Genomic DNA, 16801 nt, shown 5'->3' with positions numbered 1-16801 from the left:
GTAACACCGACTCCGAACTTTCTTTTGCACTGTCGAGAGTGCCTGATCAGGTCCAATAGACGATGAAACTTTCAATTTCCCCTGAGAAACTAGGATGGATTCCTCTTCCAAGAGGAGAGTACATAGATCATCAAACTCGAGGGAACGTGTTGTGATCTGAACCCGCAAAGCTCGGGAAACCATGTCATAATCTGCAGGAAGCCTGATGAGGAGGAGAGCAGCTAATTGAGAAAAGGTCAGGGCAGTACCCATTGCCACTAATTGGTCATGAATTACCTTAACCTTCATCACAAACGACTGCATGGAAGTCCGTGCTGTAAACTCTAGAGAAAAGAGCTGACCCAATAGGTTGACAGACCGCATTGTAGAGTCCCATGCATATAGGTTTGTCAGCGTTCTCCAAACAGAAGCAGCACAATCCAATGTTTGCATGGCGGGGGAGACCTCTGGTGAGATGGCTCGTACAAGTGTAGAGTGAGCTTTTGAGTCTTGATTCTCCCAAGTTGAAAGTTCGGTGAGAAAGGCATCCTCTTGGTCCTGAGTCCACTTCCTAGAGCTGGTAGGGCATTCGGGCTTTCGTTCATGGCCCTGAACAATCTCCCAGAGACCCTTCTGTGTGAACCAGACCTTCATCTGTAGCTTCTAGTGATCATAGTTTGTACCACTGAGCTTGTCCTCCTTGTTCTTGCAGGGGAGACCCATGTCTGCCTCAAAGAAACTATGTCTCAAACAACCTCTGTAGCTAAGCAATCCACGTGCTCTCTCAAGCACCTTTCCACAGGATCCAACTAGGGACTAATAGCCCCCTCTGAAGATGCAGGCTGGACAGCAGCAAAAGAAACCCCCAAAAAAAAAACACACCACCGGGAACCTCCTACCGGAAGAGGGAGGGGATCTTGGAGGGAGAAGAGCCGATGTGCCACTTGTGTGATGCACTTGCTGAATCTGCGGCTAGACCTCCTCCACTTGCCTCTGTAGAAGAAAACGCAGCCTGGGGGCAGGCCGACAGCAGTTGGAGAGCTTGTAGAGCAAAAACGCAGCTAAGAGAGAGAAACGCAGCCACTGTTTTGAAGGATCTACAGCCTGGAGAATCTAGGGAAGCAGAAAACGTAGAGGAACAGATTGTGCAGCAGCCAGAGCCTAGGCAAATGATACCATGAAAGAATGTGCACAAGCGGAAGCAATAAACATGAGAGAGAGAGAAAGATTGCAAGCAAGAACTGAGCTTTATTAGCTTGAGGTTACAGAGTACAAGAGCCAGCAAATAGGGCAGAAATGATATGATGGAATGAATAAGGGAGCAACTCTTATATACTAGTGAAGGAAGCAGTCGGCTGTAGGAAAAGAAGCCGACAGCTCCACGACACCAGAAAAGATGCAATATTTTAACAAAAACTCCATATGAGGCTTTTCATGGTGAGAAGCTGTCTGTTGTTCATTTGCGGGTATTTGGTTGTTTGACGTACGTGCATGTGCCCGAGGAGCGTCGCTCTAAGTTGGACTTGAAGTCCCAGCGTATGACTTTTCTTGGATATAGTTCTGTGTACAAAGCATATCACCTTTATGATCAGCAGGCTGACAAAGTTGTTGTGAATTGAGATGTCGTGCTCGATGAGACTCCTGCATCTTGAGAGGGGGGTGGTGAGCTCCTTTTTCCTCCTCTGTCTTCTTCTCCCCCTCCTCCTCTCCCTACTTCTGTTACACCTCCAGCTGTGGATTCTCATTCGGATGATGATGATGATTCTGCTCCTTCTCCAACGAGCTCGAGCAGACTAGTGCCTGGATGGTATTATCAGACAGTTCGTGATTCTGGGTTGAGAGAGCCTTCTTCTGCTTCTCTGCTTGGGTCTCTCAGGCGATCTTCTAGAGTTGCAGGGAAACAAATTCATGAGGGCAACTTTTTTGTTAACTATGCTCTTATGTCCTCTATTATTCATGGTCCCTTTGATCCCACTTCTATGGACGAGGCTCTTTCACATGAGGCCTGACATGGTGCTATGCAGGCATACTTGGATTCAATAGAACGGAATGACACTTGGATTTTGGTGCCTAGGCCACATCAGTGCAAGATGATTGGTGTCCGCTGTGCAGTGGATCTTCAAAACGAAGTATAAAGCTGATGGCAGCTTGGACAAGCACAAGCCAAGGCTGGTTGCCAAGGGCTTTGCATAGCGTCGTGGGGTTGACTTTGATGAGACCTTTTCTCCTATGGCTCGGATGACTACCATTCGCACCGTTCTTGCTCTTGCAGGACATCGTATTCCAGATGGACATTAAGTCGGCTTTCTTGAATGGAGAGCTTACATAGGAAGTGTATGTTGATCCGCCACAGGGATTTGAGATTCCAGGAAGGCAGGACTAGGTGTATCGGCTCAAGAAAGCCTTGTATGGTCTGAAGCAGGCTCTGCAGGCTTGGTACCAACGGATTGATGAGTTTTTTAGAAGCTTGGTCTGTATCGCTCTCACGCAAATTCGAACCTTTATATCCTCCTTGAGAGGAGATTAGTTGTTATCATTGTGGTCTATGTTGCTGACCTCATTTTTACAGGTTCTTATTCTGTGAGGATCTATTCAGTCATGGATGCTTTGGAGCAAGAGTTTGAGATGACAGATCTTGGCCTTCTGCATTACTTTCTTGGCTTTGAGATTTGGCAGACTCCTTAGGGAATTTTCTTTTCTCCGCAAAAGTACACATGGGAGATTCTTGACAGGTTTCAGATGAGTGGGTGTAGACCAGTATCTTCTCCTATGGATACAAGTGAGAAGGTTTCTCTTCTTGATGCTTCTGCAGGGATTGATTTGGGAAAGTATCAGGTTCTCGTTGGATGTTTGGTATGGTTGACCTACTCTCGGTTGGACATTTCTTTCACAGTCAGTTTATTGAGTTCTTTCACATCCAAGCCCTGTTAGCAGCATTGGCGGTGTGCTATGAGGGTGCTTTGGTACTTGACAGGTACATTGGATTTCGGCATCTTTTATGGCCAAGGGTGCACTCTTCTTGGATAGACTGATTCGGAATGGGCTGGAGATCCGGATACTCAGCGTTCGACCACTGGTTGTGTTTCCTCACTTGGGTTGGGATAGCCATTTCGTGGAGCAGTAAAAAGTAGCCTATCGTGGTGCTTTCCTCTACAGAGGCAGGGTATCGAGCAGCTTGCTATGCTGCATGTGAGGCGATTTGGCTGCGGGGATTATTGGGAGAACTTGGCTTTCCTCCTACCGGATCTACTCTTCTTTGGTGTGACAACAATCAGAGTTGCATCGCCATCGCCATCACCATCGCCAAGAACCCTATGTTTCATGCTCGTACGAAACACATTGAGATCCAGTATCTCTATGAACGGGTTATTGCGGGAGACTTGCGTTTGGAGTATTGTCCTTCAGCAAAGAATGCAACGAATTTGTTCACCAAGCTGTTGTCTCAGGCTTCCTTGGCTCCTCATATTCGGCTTCTTGGAGTTTGTTCAGCATCCGGTGCTGAGAGGGGGTGTTAGCATTTCATCCTTGTGTGCTGCCCATATTCAAGCCCATATTTGTTCCCTTTTTATGGCCCTTGATTGTGGGCTGGCCATCCTTTATTTTTCCTCTATTTTTGCCCTTTTTGTGGTCTTTTCCAAGTTGGGTCCCTGATGACTGGTTCATGTGTTGACACACCTGCCCCCTTTTGTATCCTTCACTTATGAGCCTACAAGGTCTCTTGCTCAGGATTGTATTCATTGTAGTATATTCAGCCCTTTGGCTTCATCTCTCTCTCTCTTGCACTTTGAGTTCAGCACATTCTAGTGCTTCCTTTGCTTCCGCTTTGTGCACACTCTATCAACTTGTACTTGACCCCCTGTTCTCTATATAGGAATTTGGACCGTGTGTTTCTTGAGTGTTTATTTGCATCATAGCTGCATTGAAGAGTAGCAAAGAGGATTTTGGACCGGAATGTTTATTTGCATCATAGCTGCATTTGGTACTTTTACTTATACCTCCTGTTCTCTACAATATCCGTAACTTTCCATTCCACACCCGCACATAAAAATTTCTGACTTTGAGGTTGTTGGATTGGTAACTTCGTATGAGACATAGCATGTATCCATACAACTAAGTTTTGTTTTTCTTGAGCTTAGCTCATGTATGTACAACTCATAAGCTTGGAACTGAAAGAATTGGACAAATTGCATTGTAGGGACCGTTTTCGAATTTGTTCAAGTCAAAACAATGCATTACTGCGGTTTCAGGCTCAGGGAACAATTGGTAATCCCATGGGCGATTCCTTTTCTTTCCACGGTTGATGTAACATACAACTACTTGAGGCCATTTCGCTTCAAGATTGCACTAAAAATTCCAAGTTCAAGGTTTTTGGGTGAAAGCAATAGAAGTTGGTACATTTTTTAGTGGTAAACAAGACGAAAACATTGTTGCTATTAAAGCACCTTTGATGATGCTAATTTCAAAAACTTAAGATTATCTTTAATACGGATTCAAGCACCTACTTCGTAGTGAAAATAGCAATGTCCAGGACCAGGCATTGCTTATAAGTCCACCTAATAATGCTTTCACCTATTTGCCTTCATAAGAATTGGCTTATGCTATGCCAGTGCACATGGGCATAATGTGTATGGACCAGCATTGCATATAAGTCCACCTAATAATGCTTTTATCAATTTGCCTTCATAAGAATTGGCTTATGCTATGCCAGGGCACATGGGCATGATGTGTATGGCCCACAATATGAAGAAGCTATAGTGGAGAAAATTCAATCCGAGGTAAGGAAATCTACCTGCCTTAATAAATTCATAGCTTTAAAAAAATTTTTTTTGGACGTCTTAGAGGCAACAATTTAAGTCTGGCTGCTTAACACAGGCTGAGAAATGTGAGTCTCTACAAAGTTTTTTCATGCTGCATTCACTCGGTGGGGGAACTGGCTCTGGCCTTGGGAGCTACATCATGGAAGTTCTCAATGTATACACTCCTATCTCTCATGGATAGAGTGATGATTTTTTTGAGTTCGTGTTTATATTCTAACCTAACCAATTGAGTAACCTTTGCTTTTTTTCTAATAGCATGTTTTTCTTACATGCTTTCAGGATATTTTCCCCGAAGTGCAGCGCATCTCTGCTCCCATTTTTCCCTCTAAAGATGATGATGTTGTTACATCTCCATACAACAGGTGGTCCATATTTAAACAACTGTGATTTTTTAAGTATTTATGCACTAATATGATTAATATGATAGTTTCACATGCAGTCTTCTTTCTATGGGGAGCTTGATAGAGCATGCAGATTGTGTGCTGCCTATTGAAAATCAAGCACTCTGCGATATACTAGAGTAAATCATCTGAACTCCTGAATCTTAACATCATCAACCATATCCTTGATGCTTAAATAATCATGAATTTGCTAACATGTGTCGGAATTTTGCAAAAAGTAAGGTGGAATTATACAATGTGAAAAATCCTCCAATCTCTGCACCAAGAAGTTTCAAAAGCAGAAGACACCCTCCGGGCAAAGCTTTTGATGGGATGAATGGAATAGTTGCCAGTGTTCTCTTACACTTAACTAGTTCTGTCCGGTTTGAAGGATCTTTAAATGGTAAGCATGCTGGAGAATCCAGAACTCCATAAACTATATGTATATACGTATGTTTATAGGTAGGTAGGTACATACATACATATGTATGTATGAATATATGTGTGTGTGTGTGTATGTATGTATGCATGCATGCGTGCATGTATATATCGAGATTCTTGTGAATGTACCAAAATGCAATTGGTGAAATGATGGTTGTGTTAATAGGTTCTGTTTTCTTCTCGAAACAGTCGACCTGAATGAGATCACAACAAATCTTGTTCCTTTTCCTCGATTGCACTTTCTGGTATCAAGTTTCTCCCCACTTTGTACAGTAGCCCTTGGTAAGCCCCTATGACTTACAAGTTCGAAGGCTCAGACACAGTTAGCTCCTAAAGTAATCTTAATATTCATAATCATTAGTTCCGTAAATCTTCAAAGTCTTTACTTCCTTCAAGCATGATAACTGGTTTTCTCTCAAATACAGAGAATGCAACACAACGGGCTTCTGCCATTAACCAGGTTCTCTGACTTGATTTTAAAGACCCAGTTTTTTGCATCCAGAAACATTGGAAAGGCACCTGATTAGGAATAGGGGAGAGTTTTAATTAGTTCAAGAATGCTCGAAGAGTGACATTTTGTTGATGTTTTTTCTATGTGACAGCTTTTTGCAGATGTGGTCTCGCGCAAGAATCAGCTTATCAAGGCCAATCCTCTTGCTTGCACTTACTTGGCATGCGCTTTTCTAATGAGGGGGAGCCATTGTAACATCTCAGACTTGAGTCAGAATGTGTCACTAATGAAGCAACGGATGACCATGGTTTTGCCCCCATTCTCTATGTTGCACAAGTGGATGCAATGCCAAGCTACCGCATAGAGAGAGGCTTCTGATGATGATGTCTTATTTTTGCTCATGACAGGTCCATTGGAATCCAGAGGGTTTTAAGGTTGGACTTTGTCATCGCCCCCCTCTTAATGCTCCTCGTGCCCTACTGTGCTTGGCAAACAACACTTGCATCCGGTTAGTGCGTCCATCAGAAGTGTAACGTAGGAAATGAATGCATCATGATTTGTTTTCGAGTCAATGACTACATGGAAATTGTTATTATGATGTTTCTAGCTCTCATAAATTGTGGGAATGCAGGCACCACTTTAGAGGCATGAGAGAACGCTTCGAAAAGCTCTTCAAGAGAGGTGTATATGTCCACCATTACTCCCAGTATATGGATCCTGGCATGTTTGAAGTGTCTTTAGGTATTGATTTCCACTTTCTTTCACTATATGAACAAAGGGAGGGCAGTGAATATGTCATAACAAGAGTTAAGAGGTGCTTAGTTGGCATCGTCTGTGGAGGGGAGAAAAACATCAACTCTTCAAGGTCATAGGAAAAGAGGCACTCTAGTTCATTATTGCTTGAGAGGACCCTTGTATGACCTGGATGCTGAGATGTTTGATGGTGGCGCTGTGACAGGAAAACTTGATAGTTTGATAGAGGAGTATGCTTCTCATGATGGTGCAAAGCTGCTGCATCACAAAGGCTACATGAGGCCACTTGTTGCTGGCATTTCTTGACACTATTATGGAAATCAAGCGGAAAGCTTGCTTTGCAAAAGAACACAAGTGTGTCTCAAATGTCAGGATGGAGTACTACACGTCTAAAGCAAAATACACATTTTTAGGCTTCTGGTCACTATCATAGATCAAATCCACCCTGCCTGCCTTTGATTTGTTTACATATTTCACCATTGTTTGTGATGCTCAGGCCTCTCCCTTGGCACTCTGCTCACACGTTGGCCATCTCAAGGCCTAGTTTATCTCCTTGATCTGCGTATTCGCCCTTCGGGATTCTCCTGATACATGACATGTGACATGTAGGACTTTCTTGATTATTACCTCATTTCAGAAATCCATGGGTTTTTTTAAAAAAAGCTGTGATGATTTGTACTCACACCCATCCCTTGCTAGACTGGAGAGGGAGGGGTGAGTGTTAGGCATATTTTATAAAAATCGAAAGAAAAAGAGCTTGCTTTTATTCTAGAGGTAAGAAATGACAATGTGCAAAGTGATTGGAAGAGATATGTAATGGAAAAAGAATGTATTTATATGAAGTAGCATTTGAATAATGGAATGAAAAAGGCTTCAACTTTTAAAGGTTAGTTTCACATCATGTTCCCAAAGCATGAAGAAAAGCTAGACATACATTATACACCAAAAGCTGTAGGTTCCCTTTACACAATACCACACATGTTGAGCCTTGTCCTTGCAGGAAACATGTCTCTTTCTCCATGTGTAAGAACATCTTATGATTTCTTGAAAGGTGCTTCAATCTATGAGGCTAAACTGACCAAATAGAAGCTGAAAGCTTGTAATTTGGATCACCATTTAGAATCTGACAATTGCAGCGGTTGCAAGTATTAGTTTGGGGAAAATGGAAGGGTCCTTAATTTATACCAGTGGATGGGAAAATAGGAGCTGACTTCTGCTTAAATAATGGAAAATATTGTTGACTTTTGAGCTGAATTTGGATGTTGTTGTTGAATCACTCGTCTTGTTATTTTTAAGTTCTTGTGCTGTCTCAACTACCACTTTGGTTGATCCCTTGAGATCCTCTACAAAGCCCTTGAGATCGTTGACTCAGTCACCTCTTCTTTTACACTCTCTCTAGTGTTTTCCAACTGTAAACAAATAAACAACACCCGCATGCATATCACCAGAGTGCACGTGCATATATTCTATTAACCGAGATGGTAAAATGTGTTGCAAAGCTACATTTTTGCATGTCCCTTGGCCAATTCCCCCACCTACAACATCCAGATCTGTAAAGAGCCATCTCGATGTGGCTCCACTCAAGCCCATGTAAAGAGAGACGAGGTGAACATAGTGGCTTCACTCGAGCCCATGTTCTCATTGAGTGGCAAGCTGATGCCCCCTAGATAGACATGCTCCTATAGATGGAGAATCATGGCTTACTCAAGAAAGTGTATTCAAGATCAAGGCCTTCACACACAAGCACTTAGAAAGCCTCATTAAAGCAACTTGGATGAGCAATGTTGCATGATGTTGATTGCTTGCCCATCAAGTACTGAGGGGTAAAGCTTCCTAGATAAGGATTTGGGGGTGAGGACCATAGCTGAGCGGTAGAGTTGGGAGGTCTTGTCGGGATGCGGTGAGTTCGAATCGAGCTCAACCCTCCCCACCTCAAGGGTGGGTTTAAAAAGGGAGTGAGGGGGTAAAAGGGTGGGTTGAAAAAGGGGTTCAGAGTAAAGATTATGGCATAAAAGCCCCTCAAGTAGGTAGCATAAGAACATCACCTTGGTATGTCGAATGGCACCTTGCAATGTTACCTTGCCCACCATAGTTTCAACTTTGTCTGCGTCCACTTCCACAGTTTCAGCCACTTTCTCCACTTCTTTAGCCATCTTCACAATTGTGGCGAAGTTGTTCACGTACTCAGCCGCTTTGTCTACTTTTTGTGCAATCACGTGCAAGAGGTAAGTTAATGCCCACAAATTAACCAAAATATAAAGCAAATCAAGATTGGTGAGCACGATTAAGCTTGAAATTAAGGGTCTTGGACTTGGTTCCTTCATAAAATACAGGATGCAAGCTCAAGATCTTAACAGATGCCATATCAGAGGCCAATTCCCCCCCTCCCCCTCCCCCTCCCAATTGAACAAAATAAAAACAATGGGAAATGCCACAAGCCACAATGCAAGTCAATATGTATGTATCAAAGGCGTGGGCTGTGTACTTCTCAATGTTTTGTCACATGGCTATTACTAAACTCATTATTTCTCCCACATGACTACACCACACCAGTGCTTGAAAAAAAACATATTTTTCAATCAAAATCAAAATAAAGGTAACTCTTAAATCTATCCGGTTTTTGTTTTCGAAATCACTACAAATATGAAAAATCGTACCTTTGATTTTTGTTAATTTTGGTTAGCCGTTTTTTTCGAGCACTGAACCGCACTACCCATATTATACTTTTTACTCTTACCACCCCCCAAATAAGAGGAAAAGGAAATCCCACAAGCCCAAGCAAGGGCACAATGCAAGTCAGTATGTATTTATCAAAGGCGTGGAGTGCACTTCTCAACATTTTGTCACATGGCTATTTCTAAAGTCATTTTTTTTCCATAAAAACATAAACATAATTTTCAACCAATCAAAATAAGGACAACTCCTAAATCTCTCTTCTATATCCCGGTTTTATAACTAAAATATATATGAAAAATCATTCCTTTAAATAAGGGATACTAAATCGATTTTTGAACAGTTCAAATACATTAAAATGCCATTTTTTTTCAAGTATTGAACTAGACTTTCCATGTTATACTTTTTACACTTACCACCATTGCCCCTAAGGATATTAGGCTAGGGATGCAAGCCAATATTTAATATTTTGACACAAGTCCAAATCCTTTATGGATAACTAGGGCTTGTCTTAAAAATCCTTAGATGGTTAGATTTAGGCTTTAGTAAGATTTAGATTTAGGTTTAGATAAGTGTAAATAAGCATCATGTTAGGGTTAGATTTAGGTTCAAAAGAAGGGGATCAGAGATAGATTAATAGAGAGAGAGAGAGAGAGAGAGAGAGAGAGAGAGACGAATGCTTGTCTTTTTAAATAAAAATAAGATTATACAAAATATTGATATAATAGTACCACTATTATATCAATGTTAATATTAATATGAGCATTCATTAGGAAAATTTTGGACTCACATTGGGCCCTTTAAGGATTGTTACACATTCTCTCTCTACAAAAATGGGTGTATGGTGATCTTTTTGTAAATCAACTCAGAAGAGTGCGGAGTTTGGACATTTCGGATCTACTCTTGGAGACCTTTCCAATGATATATGGCATGAAGGGGAATTTTACATATTTGAGAATTCCCAAATTTGGTGATGATGGTTAAAGAGAAACTATATAAGCTCCTCATGCAAGAACTAGCTAAGAGTACGATCTTTGAGTTTTTTATCTACATATCTCTTGGTGACAATAGATATATGATTCTCAAATGAAAATGGTTGAATCACTCATGTGCAAATGTAGGAGACCATCACCACCAAGATAACTATGCATGCCTTTTATAATACTTTTGCCTTGATGAGTGTGTATGAGCACCAATTAGAGTAAGATTCTGGAGTTTGGAGATTACTTTAGGTAATTAGATTCAAGGATTGTCAAAATAAAACTCCAAGATTGTTTACGTTGCATTTAATGTATTAGGCTTGAAGGTTTTTACCAACTTTAAATCATCAAAAGACATCATCAAGTTTAAGAACCTATATGATTTGTTGAGGAGTTAATGTTAACCACAATGGTTAACATTACTCAAAGCATGATTACACTTCATGTATTTTTTAAATGCTAAACCGTACATAAGCATGTAAAAAGATATGGGATGACCGAGCTGATGACATGTGTAATGCTAGCCATGAGCAACAAAGCCTGGGTGTACATAGAGCTCTAAAATAAATTTTGGGTCCCCACCAATGGTGAATGGGCAGCCAACCATTGTAAACAGAGAGCTCATGTATATAAGTCACTTATGAAACATGAAAAGGGACAATTCCCATTAGCACAATTGAGTCTTCTTCTTCTTCCCTATTGCTCTTTTGTGGCTATGGTGGTAAACTTGTGTGTTGATGCATGCTTCCTTTCTTGTTTGTGAGTGTGTGCTTGTTGTAGATGATGCTTTCTTCCTTCCCTCTTCTTCTCCTTCTTGCTCTCTCTCTCTCTCTCTCTCTCTCTCTCTCACACACACACACACACACACACACACACACACATGAAGACATTGAGATAGGAGTTGAGCTCTCCCTAGCTCCTTCTCTTATTGCTCCCTACCTAGCTCAAGGAAAGCTCTACTTGGGTGACACAAGTGGTGGTGGAGTGAGCCTCTAGCAGCTTCACATCGAGGAGTTAACCTCATGTATGCTCCCGAACAACTGACCCTTGCATCTTCTCTCTTCTCTTCTCTTCTTCCTCTCTCATGCAAGGAGAATGCTCATTTAGGTGAACAGTTAATGATGGTAAAAAATAAAGAACTCATTCGAGTTAGGCCAATATTTTGTATTTTGTATGTATTGTTGGTGGACTAATTGGGTGTAAGAGACAATTATGAAATTGACTTTAGTTAAGATTGTTATTCGATCTCCTAGGATCCCTAATTGAATAATAAATTATTTGAATAGGTTAAGTACAAAATTAGGATCTTGAATACAATGTGGATATGTAGGTGAGTAATTAAGAGGGTAGATCTATAATATCATGGGCATGGTTTAATGCTCTAAAAGGTCACGAGAGTATAACATGAGATAGTAGTTGGATATGTAAATAGTTAGATAATTGCCCATAAAATCATAGTAATAATATCACTTAGTTCCTATATAACAAAGGGGTGATTTCATAATTTAATGTGTTAAATCTAGACTACCCTTAGAGCTTGATCTTGGATTACTAAGCTTTGTAGGTTGGTACAATGCATGGTCTAGGATTTGCTTAGCTACAAGACGGTCTTTTGATACTTGAAGATCTCATGACATTGGGTTTTGATCATATACCTCTCCCATGGTTGAGGGTGGTTTTGAGTAGTGGATCTATGGTTGGGTGGTCCATCCATTGCTTTTGAATCTTATCTATGCTCTTCTTCTAGCCTTTTTCCATTTTATAGTTCACCAAATAAATCAAACTTTGAATAAATGGACCACATAAATAATGTGGGAGAACCTTTGCCTCCACGCACAAATACACAACATAATGATAATTACCTGCCATATGTTGCAACACACGTAAGCCCAACATTTTAACATAGTGAAGTACAATGTGTGAGAGATTATGTTATTCCAAATAATAACAATGATTTACCTTTTATAGGCTTACAATGTTGGTGACTCTCTCTGGACTTACCAACTCAATTCACAAGTATAAAACCCCATGTAAACTCATAACGATGACTAATGAACTGTATAGAGAAGGAGTTGGTTGTGTCTTTATAAAGGATACATGGGGTGGCCATGATTAGATGTATGCTGTAGGTCCATAATCATAATTGGTGCCATTGTCCACAATGTACTAGAGATTATTACACAACTTTCCCAATTTCTATGGCCATTCAACTTTACCTTGGGACCCATTTAAGATCTAAAAAACAATATCCAATAGTAAAGTCTACCTACTCCATGTGCATACCGTTTTATGGCATAATGGTTTACATACTCCATGTGTGGATTGTTTATGGCATAATGCTCCACTCTAGCATGTAGCATATTAGGACTCTGCCAAATCTTACCTAAGCCATCTCTACACCATTTGGCCTCCTAGGCCACCATGCCATGTGAATACGAGGATGCCATCACCAGGGCTATTCACAATGGCTACTTCCCATATTGGGGACCATACAAACATGAGCTAGCAAGTGCATGGACATCACAAAATGAGGGTAGAGCATTGATATACAATAGACATATCCTCAATTTAAATTTATTTACAAAATGAGGGTAGAGCATTGATATACAATAGATATATCCTCAATTAAAATCTATTTATAAGAATTTCTTCAAGTTTATTTCTAGTTGGTAAAATTTTTTAAATGATATTTGTGCATAGAGTCAAATTCATTATACATATATGGAATTCTTAGACTCTACCTCTAAGCATATTTTGTAAGAATCAAAAGAACTAAAAAAAGAGCTTGCTTTCATTCTAGACGTAAGAAATGACAATGTGCAAAGTGATTGGAAAAGATATGTAATGGATAAAAAATTGTATTTACAAGAAGTAGCGTTTGAATGAAGGAATGAAAAGGCTTCAATTTTTAAAGGTTAGTTTCACATTATGTTTCCAAAGCATGAAGAAAAGCTAGCAATACATTATACACCAAAAGGTGCAGGTTTCCTTTATACAGTACCACACGTGTTGAGCCTTGTCCTTGAAGGAAAGAACATGTCTCTTTCTCCACGTATAAGAATGCCTTATGATTTCTTGAAAGGTGCTTCAATCTATGAGGCTAAACTTACAAAATAGAAGCTGAAAGCTTGTACTGGAACACCATTTAGAATCTGATATGGCCAAATGACAATTGCGGGACGGTTGCAAGTATTAGTTTGGGGAAAATGGAAGAGTCCTTAATTTGTACCAATGGATGGGAAAATAGGAGCTAACTTATGCTTAAATAATGGAGAATATCATGGACTTTTGAGCTAAATTTGGATGTTGTTGAATCACTCGTCTTGTTATTTTTAAGTTCTTGTGCTATCTCAACTACCTCTTTGGTTGATCCCTTGAGATCCTCTACAGAGCCCTTGAGATCGCCCATGGCTTCTCAGTCATCGCTTCTTTCACACACTCTCTAGCGTTTTCCAACTGCAAACAAATAAACAACACCCAACATGCATACCATCAGAGTGCACATACATATATTGTATTAACCCAGATGGGAAAATGTGTTGCAAAGCTACATTTTCGCATGTCCATTGGTGAATTCCCCCACGTACGACATCCAAATCTGTAAAGAGCCATCCAAATGTGGCTCCACTCAAGCCCATGTAAAGAGTGAAGGGACTCGAGCCCATGTTCTCATTGAGTGGCATCCAGATGTGGCTCCACTCAAGCCCATCCAGATGTGGCTCCACTCAAGCCCATGTAAAGAGTGAAGGGACTCGAGCCCATGTTCTCAAGGTGAGGCCCCCTAGATAGACATGCACCTATAATTAATACGTTCACTTCAGCCCATGAGAAGACAGGGATATACTAAGCTGCGAGAGCCATTGGATACGATGCTTCATGGGTCCGATCCGATTAATCTTAACAGGGCACAAAAACACAGCTAATCACTCAGATCTTTGCAGGATTAACGACTTTCGATGCTAAACACAAGCATTTGGAACTTAATTAAGCCCAAATTATACCTTGAAGCAGCTCTGATCGGAATTAGGGGATTATGGCCCCGACTGATCGTAATTAGAGTGGACTTAAAGGCACGGTTAAGCTTGAGGATGCAAGCTCAAGAGCTTAACAGATGCTAATTACACCACTATATGCTACTAAAGTATATGAAAAAATCATTCCTTAAAATAAGGGCTGCTAAATATCTCAGGCAATTCCTTAAAAAATAAGGGATATTAGGCCAGAGATGCAAGCTAAGATTTAATGTTTTGACATAAGTCCAAATCCTTTATGGATGACTAGGGCTTGTGTTAGAGCCCCCGACCCACGCTGGCCCCACTAATGTGAAGCAAAAAATTCTAGTCTCACACTCCCAACACGAATATCTAACCCACGACTTGCAAACCTGTAAAAGCAGGTAATATTTGACTCAGCTCCATCGTCTGTGCCAACAACAACATGGGTTGCATGCAAGTGACCCGTTGTAGTAGATAGTAGCCCTGAAAACGTAAATGGACAAGTGTATGTATGTTTTGTGAAGTGTCTCTCTACTCGCTATATATGAGGGCGGTTTTCCTTTCTTAGTGTGGGACTACCCACATACACGATTAGTGGCACTTCAATGCCGCCACTAATTGACCGTGGGTCGGGGCTCTTAAAACTCGTTAGATGGTTAGATAAATTAGCCTCCAATAAGAGTTAGATTTAGGCTTAGATAAGTGTTAGAGTTAAATAAGCATCATAATAGGGTTAGATTTAGGTTCAAAGAAGGGACTGAATCAAAGATAGATTAATAGAGAGAGGGAGAGAGAGACACGTGCACGCGCGTGCGTGCACACACACACACACACACACACACACACACACACACATGCTTGCACGTGTGCACTCACACACACACACACGCACACGCACACACACACGCACACATGGATATTTATATTTTTAAATTAAAAAATAAGATTATCAGAATCATATGCAAAATATTGATATTACTATATTAATATCAATACTACCACTACTATATCAATGTTAATATTAATATGAGCATTAATATCAACATTATTCTTTGTTTTTAACAAAAATAGAATATATGTATATAGTGTTAGTATAAATGTGAGAGTAAACATATCAATAATATTCTTACAACAATATTAAATATTTAAGTTAAACAAATATTCATGTTTAAATTAGTATAATAATATTGATATAAAATTTTAGAATTACTTATTAGGACATACCGTGCTTCATTAGTATACATATTATATATTATATACATGATATATGTACATTATATAAATTACTATAGTGGCTATAAGCATGCAAAGGTGTAGTGGCATACGTGTAGTGCTAGATAGCACTACTCATTGTGGTGCTATTAAAGCACCTTTGATGCTTGGAGTTTCTTTGGTTTTAGGTTTAGTAGCGTTTGATAGATTGCTCCTTTTGTTCAATGCGGGAGTAGAAATTCATGAACTAGTTTCTCACTTCTTGTGATTTATTATAGTAAACGAAGTACTCAAATCTAGTATTGTTCCTACATGTGGATGGTAATTTAGCGGCATGCCTACATTTGGATGGAATGCTTATATAAGTGGTTGATTTAATGTCTTTTCATTGGCTTAATGGGTTATTAATTTACTTTATTAACTCTTGTGAATCGAATGCCATAGTTAGGTGTAACTACCTCCTCAGTGAGTGATTAAAGAGAGTTATAATCTTGTTAGAATTAAGAAATTTTATAAAATTTTGAGATCTATTTGAGACATTATTCAATTAGGATTTAATTTCTTGGATTTCTATGCAAAAACTTACGAATTTGATTAAGCATACATACTAAATACAATTATTTTGGGCCAACTCTTAGAGTAATTTAAGTGATAGTGAATGTTGGCTCATTCATAAAATATTAGTATCAACATACAGTTTTATCTATGGGTAAGCAATCCAAGGATCGTCACACATACCTTTAATGATACTCTTAAGATGAAGAGATGATCATATTCAAGAGAATGTAAAATATTCTTGAAGCTGTAATTAATATAATCTAGGCTTGTGCTAATTAAAGGTATAGCATGAATTATTAGCTAGGTTTCTATCGCTTGAACATATATGATGCTTTATACGTAGGGCGTTACTGATGTGTTGGTTCATATGATGGTACACAAAGGGCCTATTTGGGCTAGTTATATGAATTTGTGTATTGTATCTTTTAGGAACATTACGAGATCAAGAGAGCAAACATTTAAACTAGTTATAATGTTTCTAACCATGGAAACTCTACTCACAATATAAGGAATCTATCCTCACAATATAGGGAATCTACTGGGGAAAGTGAACATGTCAACT

General features: G+C 39.8%; 2 protein-coding genes across 3 annotated transcripts in view; one reads left to right on the top strand and one right to left on the bottom strand.

The window, feature by feature from the left end:
- Positions 1 to 7663, top strand: part of LOC147613381 (uncharacterized) — a 30767-nt gene extending 23104 nt beyond the window's left edge. The window contains exons 5-16 of one of the 2 annotated variants that reach the window (XM_086782720.1): positions 4175 to 4242; positions 4688 to 4754; positions 4852 to 4950; positions 5076 to 5158; positions 5236 to 5316; positions 5416 to 5579; positions 5807 to 5899; positions 6043 to 6077; positions 6220 to 6375; positions 6476 to 6576; positions 6700 to 6809; positions 7027 to 7663. In XM_086782720.1, the coding sequence (XP_086638846.1) occupies positions 4175 to 4242; positions 4688 to 4754; positions 4852 to 4950; positions 5076 to 5158; positions 5236 to 5316; positions 5416 to 5579; positions 5807 to 5899; positions 6043 to 6077; positions 6220 to 6375; positions 6476 to 6576; positions 6700 to 6809; positions 7027 to 7127 (1158 nt within the window). In that variant the 3' untranslated portion in view covers positions 7128 to 7663. The remainder of the gene's footprint in view (positions 1 to 4174; positions 4243 to 4687; positions 4755 to 4851; positions 4951 to 5075; positions 5159 to 5235; positions 5317 to 5415; positions 5580 to 5806; positions 5900 to 6042; positions 6078 to 6219; positions 6376 to 6475; positions 6577 to 6699; positions 6810 to 7026) is intronic. The other variant, XM_086782721.1, reaches the window with a different exon arrangement.
- Positions 7664 to 13778: 6115 nt separating this feature from the next.
- The window catches only part of LOC147613379 (uncharacterized), a 75655-nt gene continuing 72632 nt past the window's right edge, over positions 13779 to 16801 (bottom strand). Inside the window, exon 5 of the mRNA XM_086782719.1 lies at positions 13779 to 13930. Coding sequence (XP_086638845.1) covers positions 13859 to 13930 — 72 coding nt within the window. The 3' untranslated portion in view covers positions 13779 to 13858. The remainder of the gene's footprint in view (positions 13931 to 16801) is intronic.

This window comes from Cibotium barometz, chromosome 44, assembly GCF_041138505.1.
Source record: "Cibotium barometz isolate CiBa-2024 chromosome 44, ASM4113850v1, whole genome shotgun sequence".
Classification (NCBI taxonomy): Eukaryota; Viridiplantae; Streptophyta; class Polypodiopsida; order Cyatheales; family Cibotiaceae; genus Cibotium; species Cibotium barometz.
The sequence above is the reverse complement of the archived record's forward strand: the minus strand, read 5'-3'. Positions and strand labels throughout refer to the sequence as shown.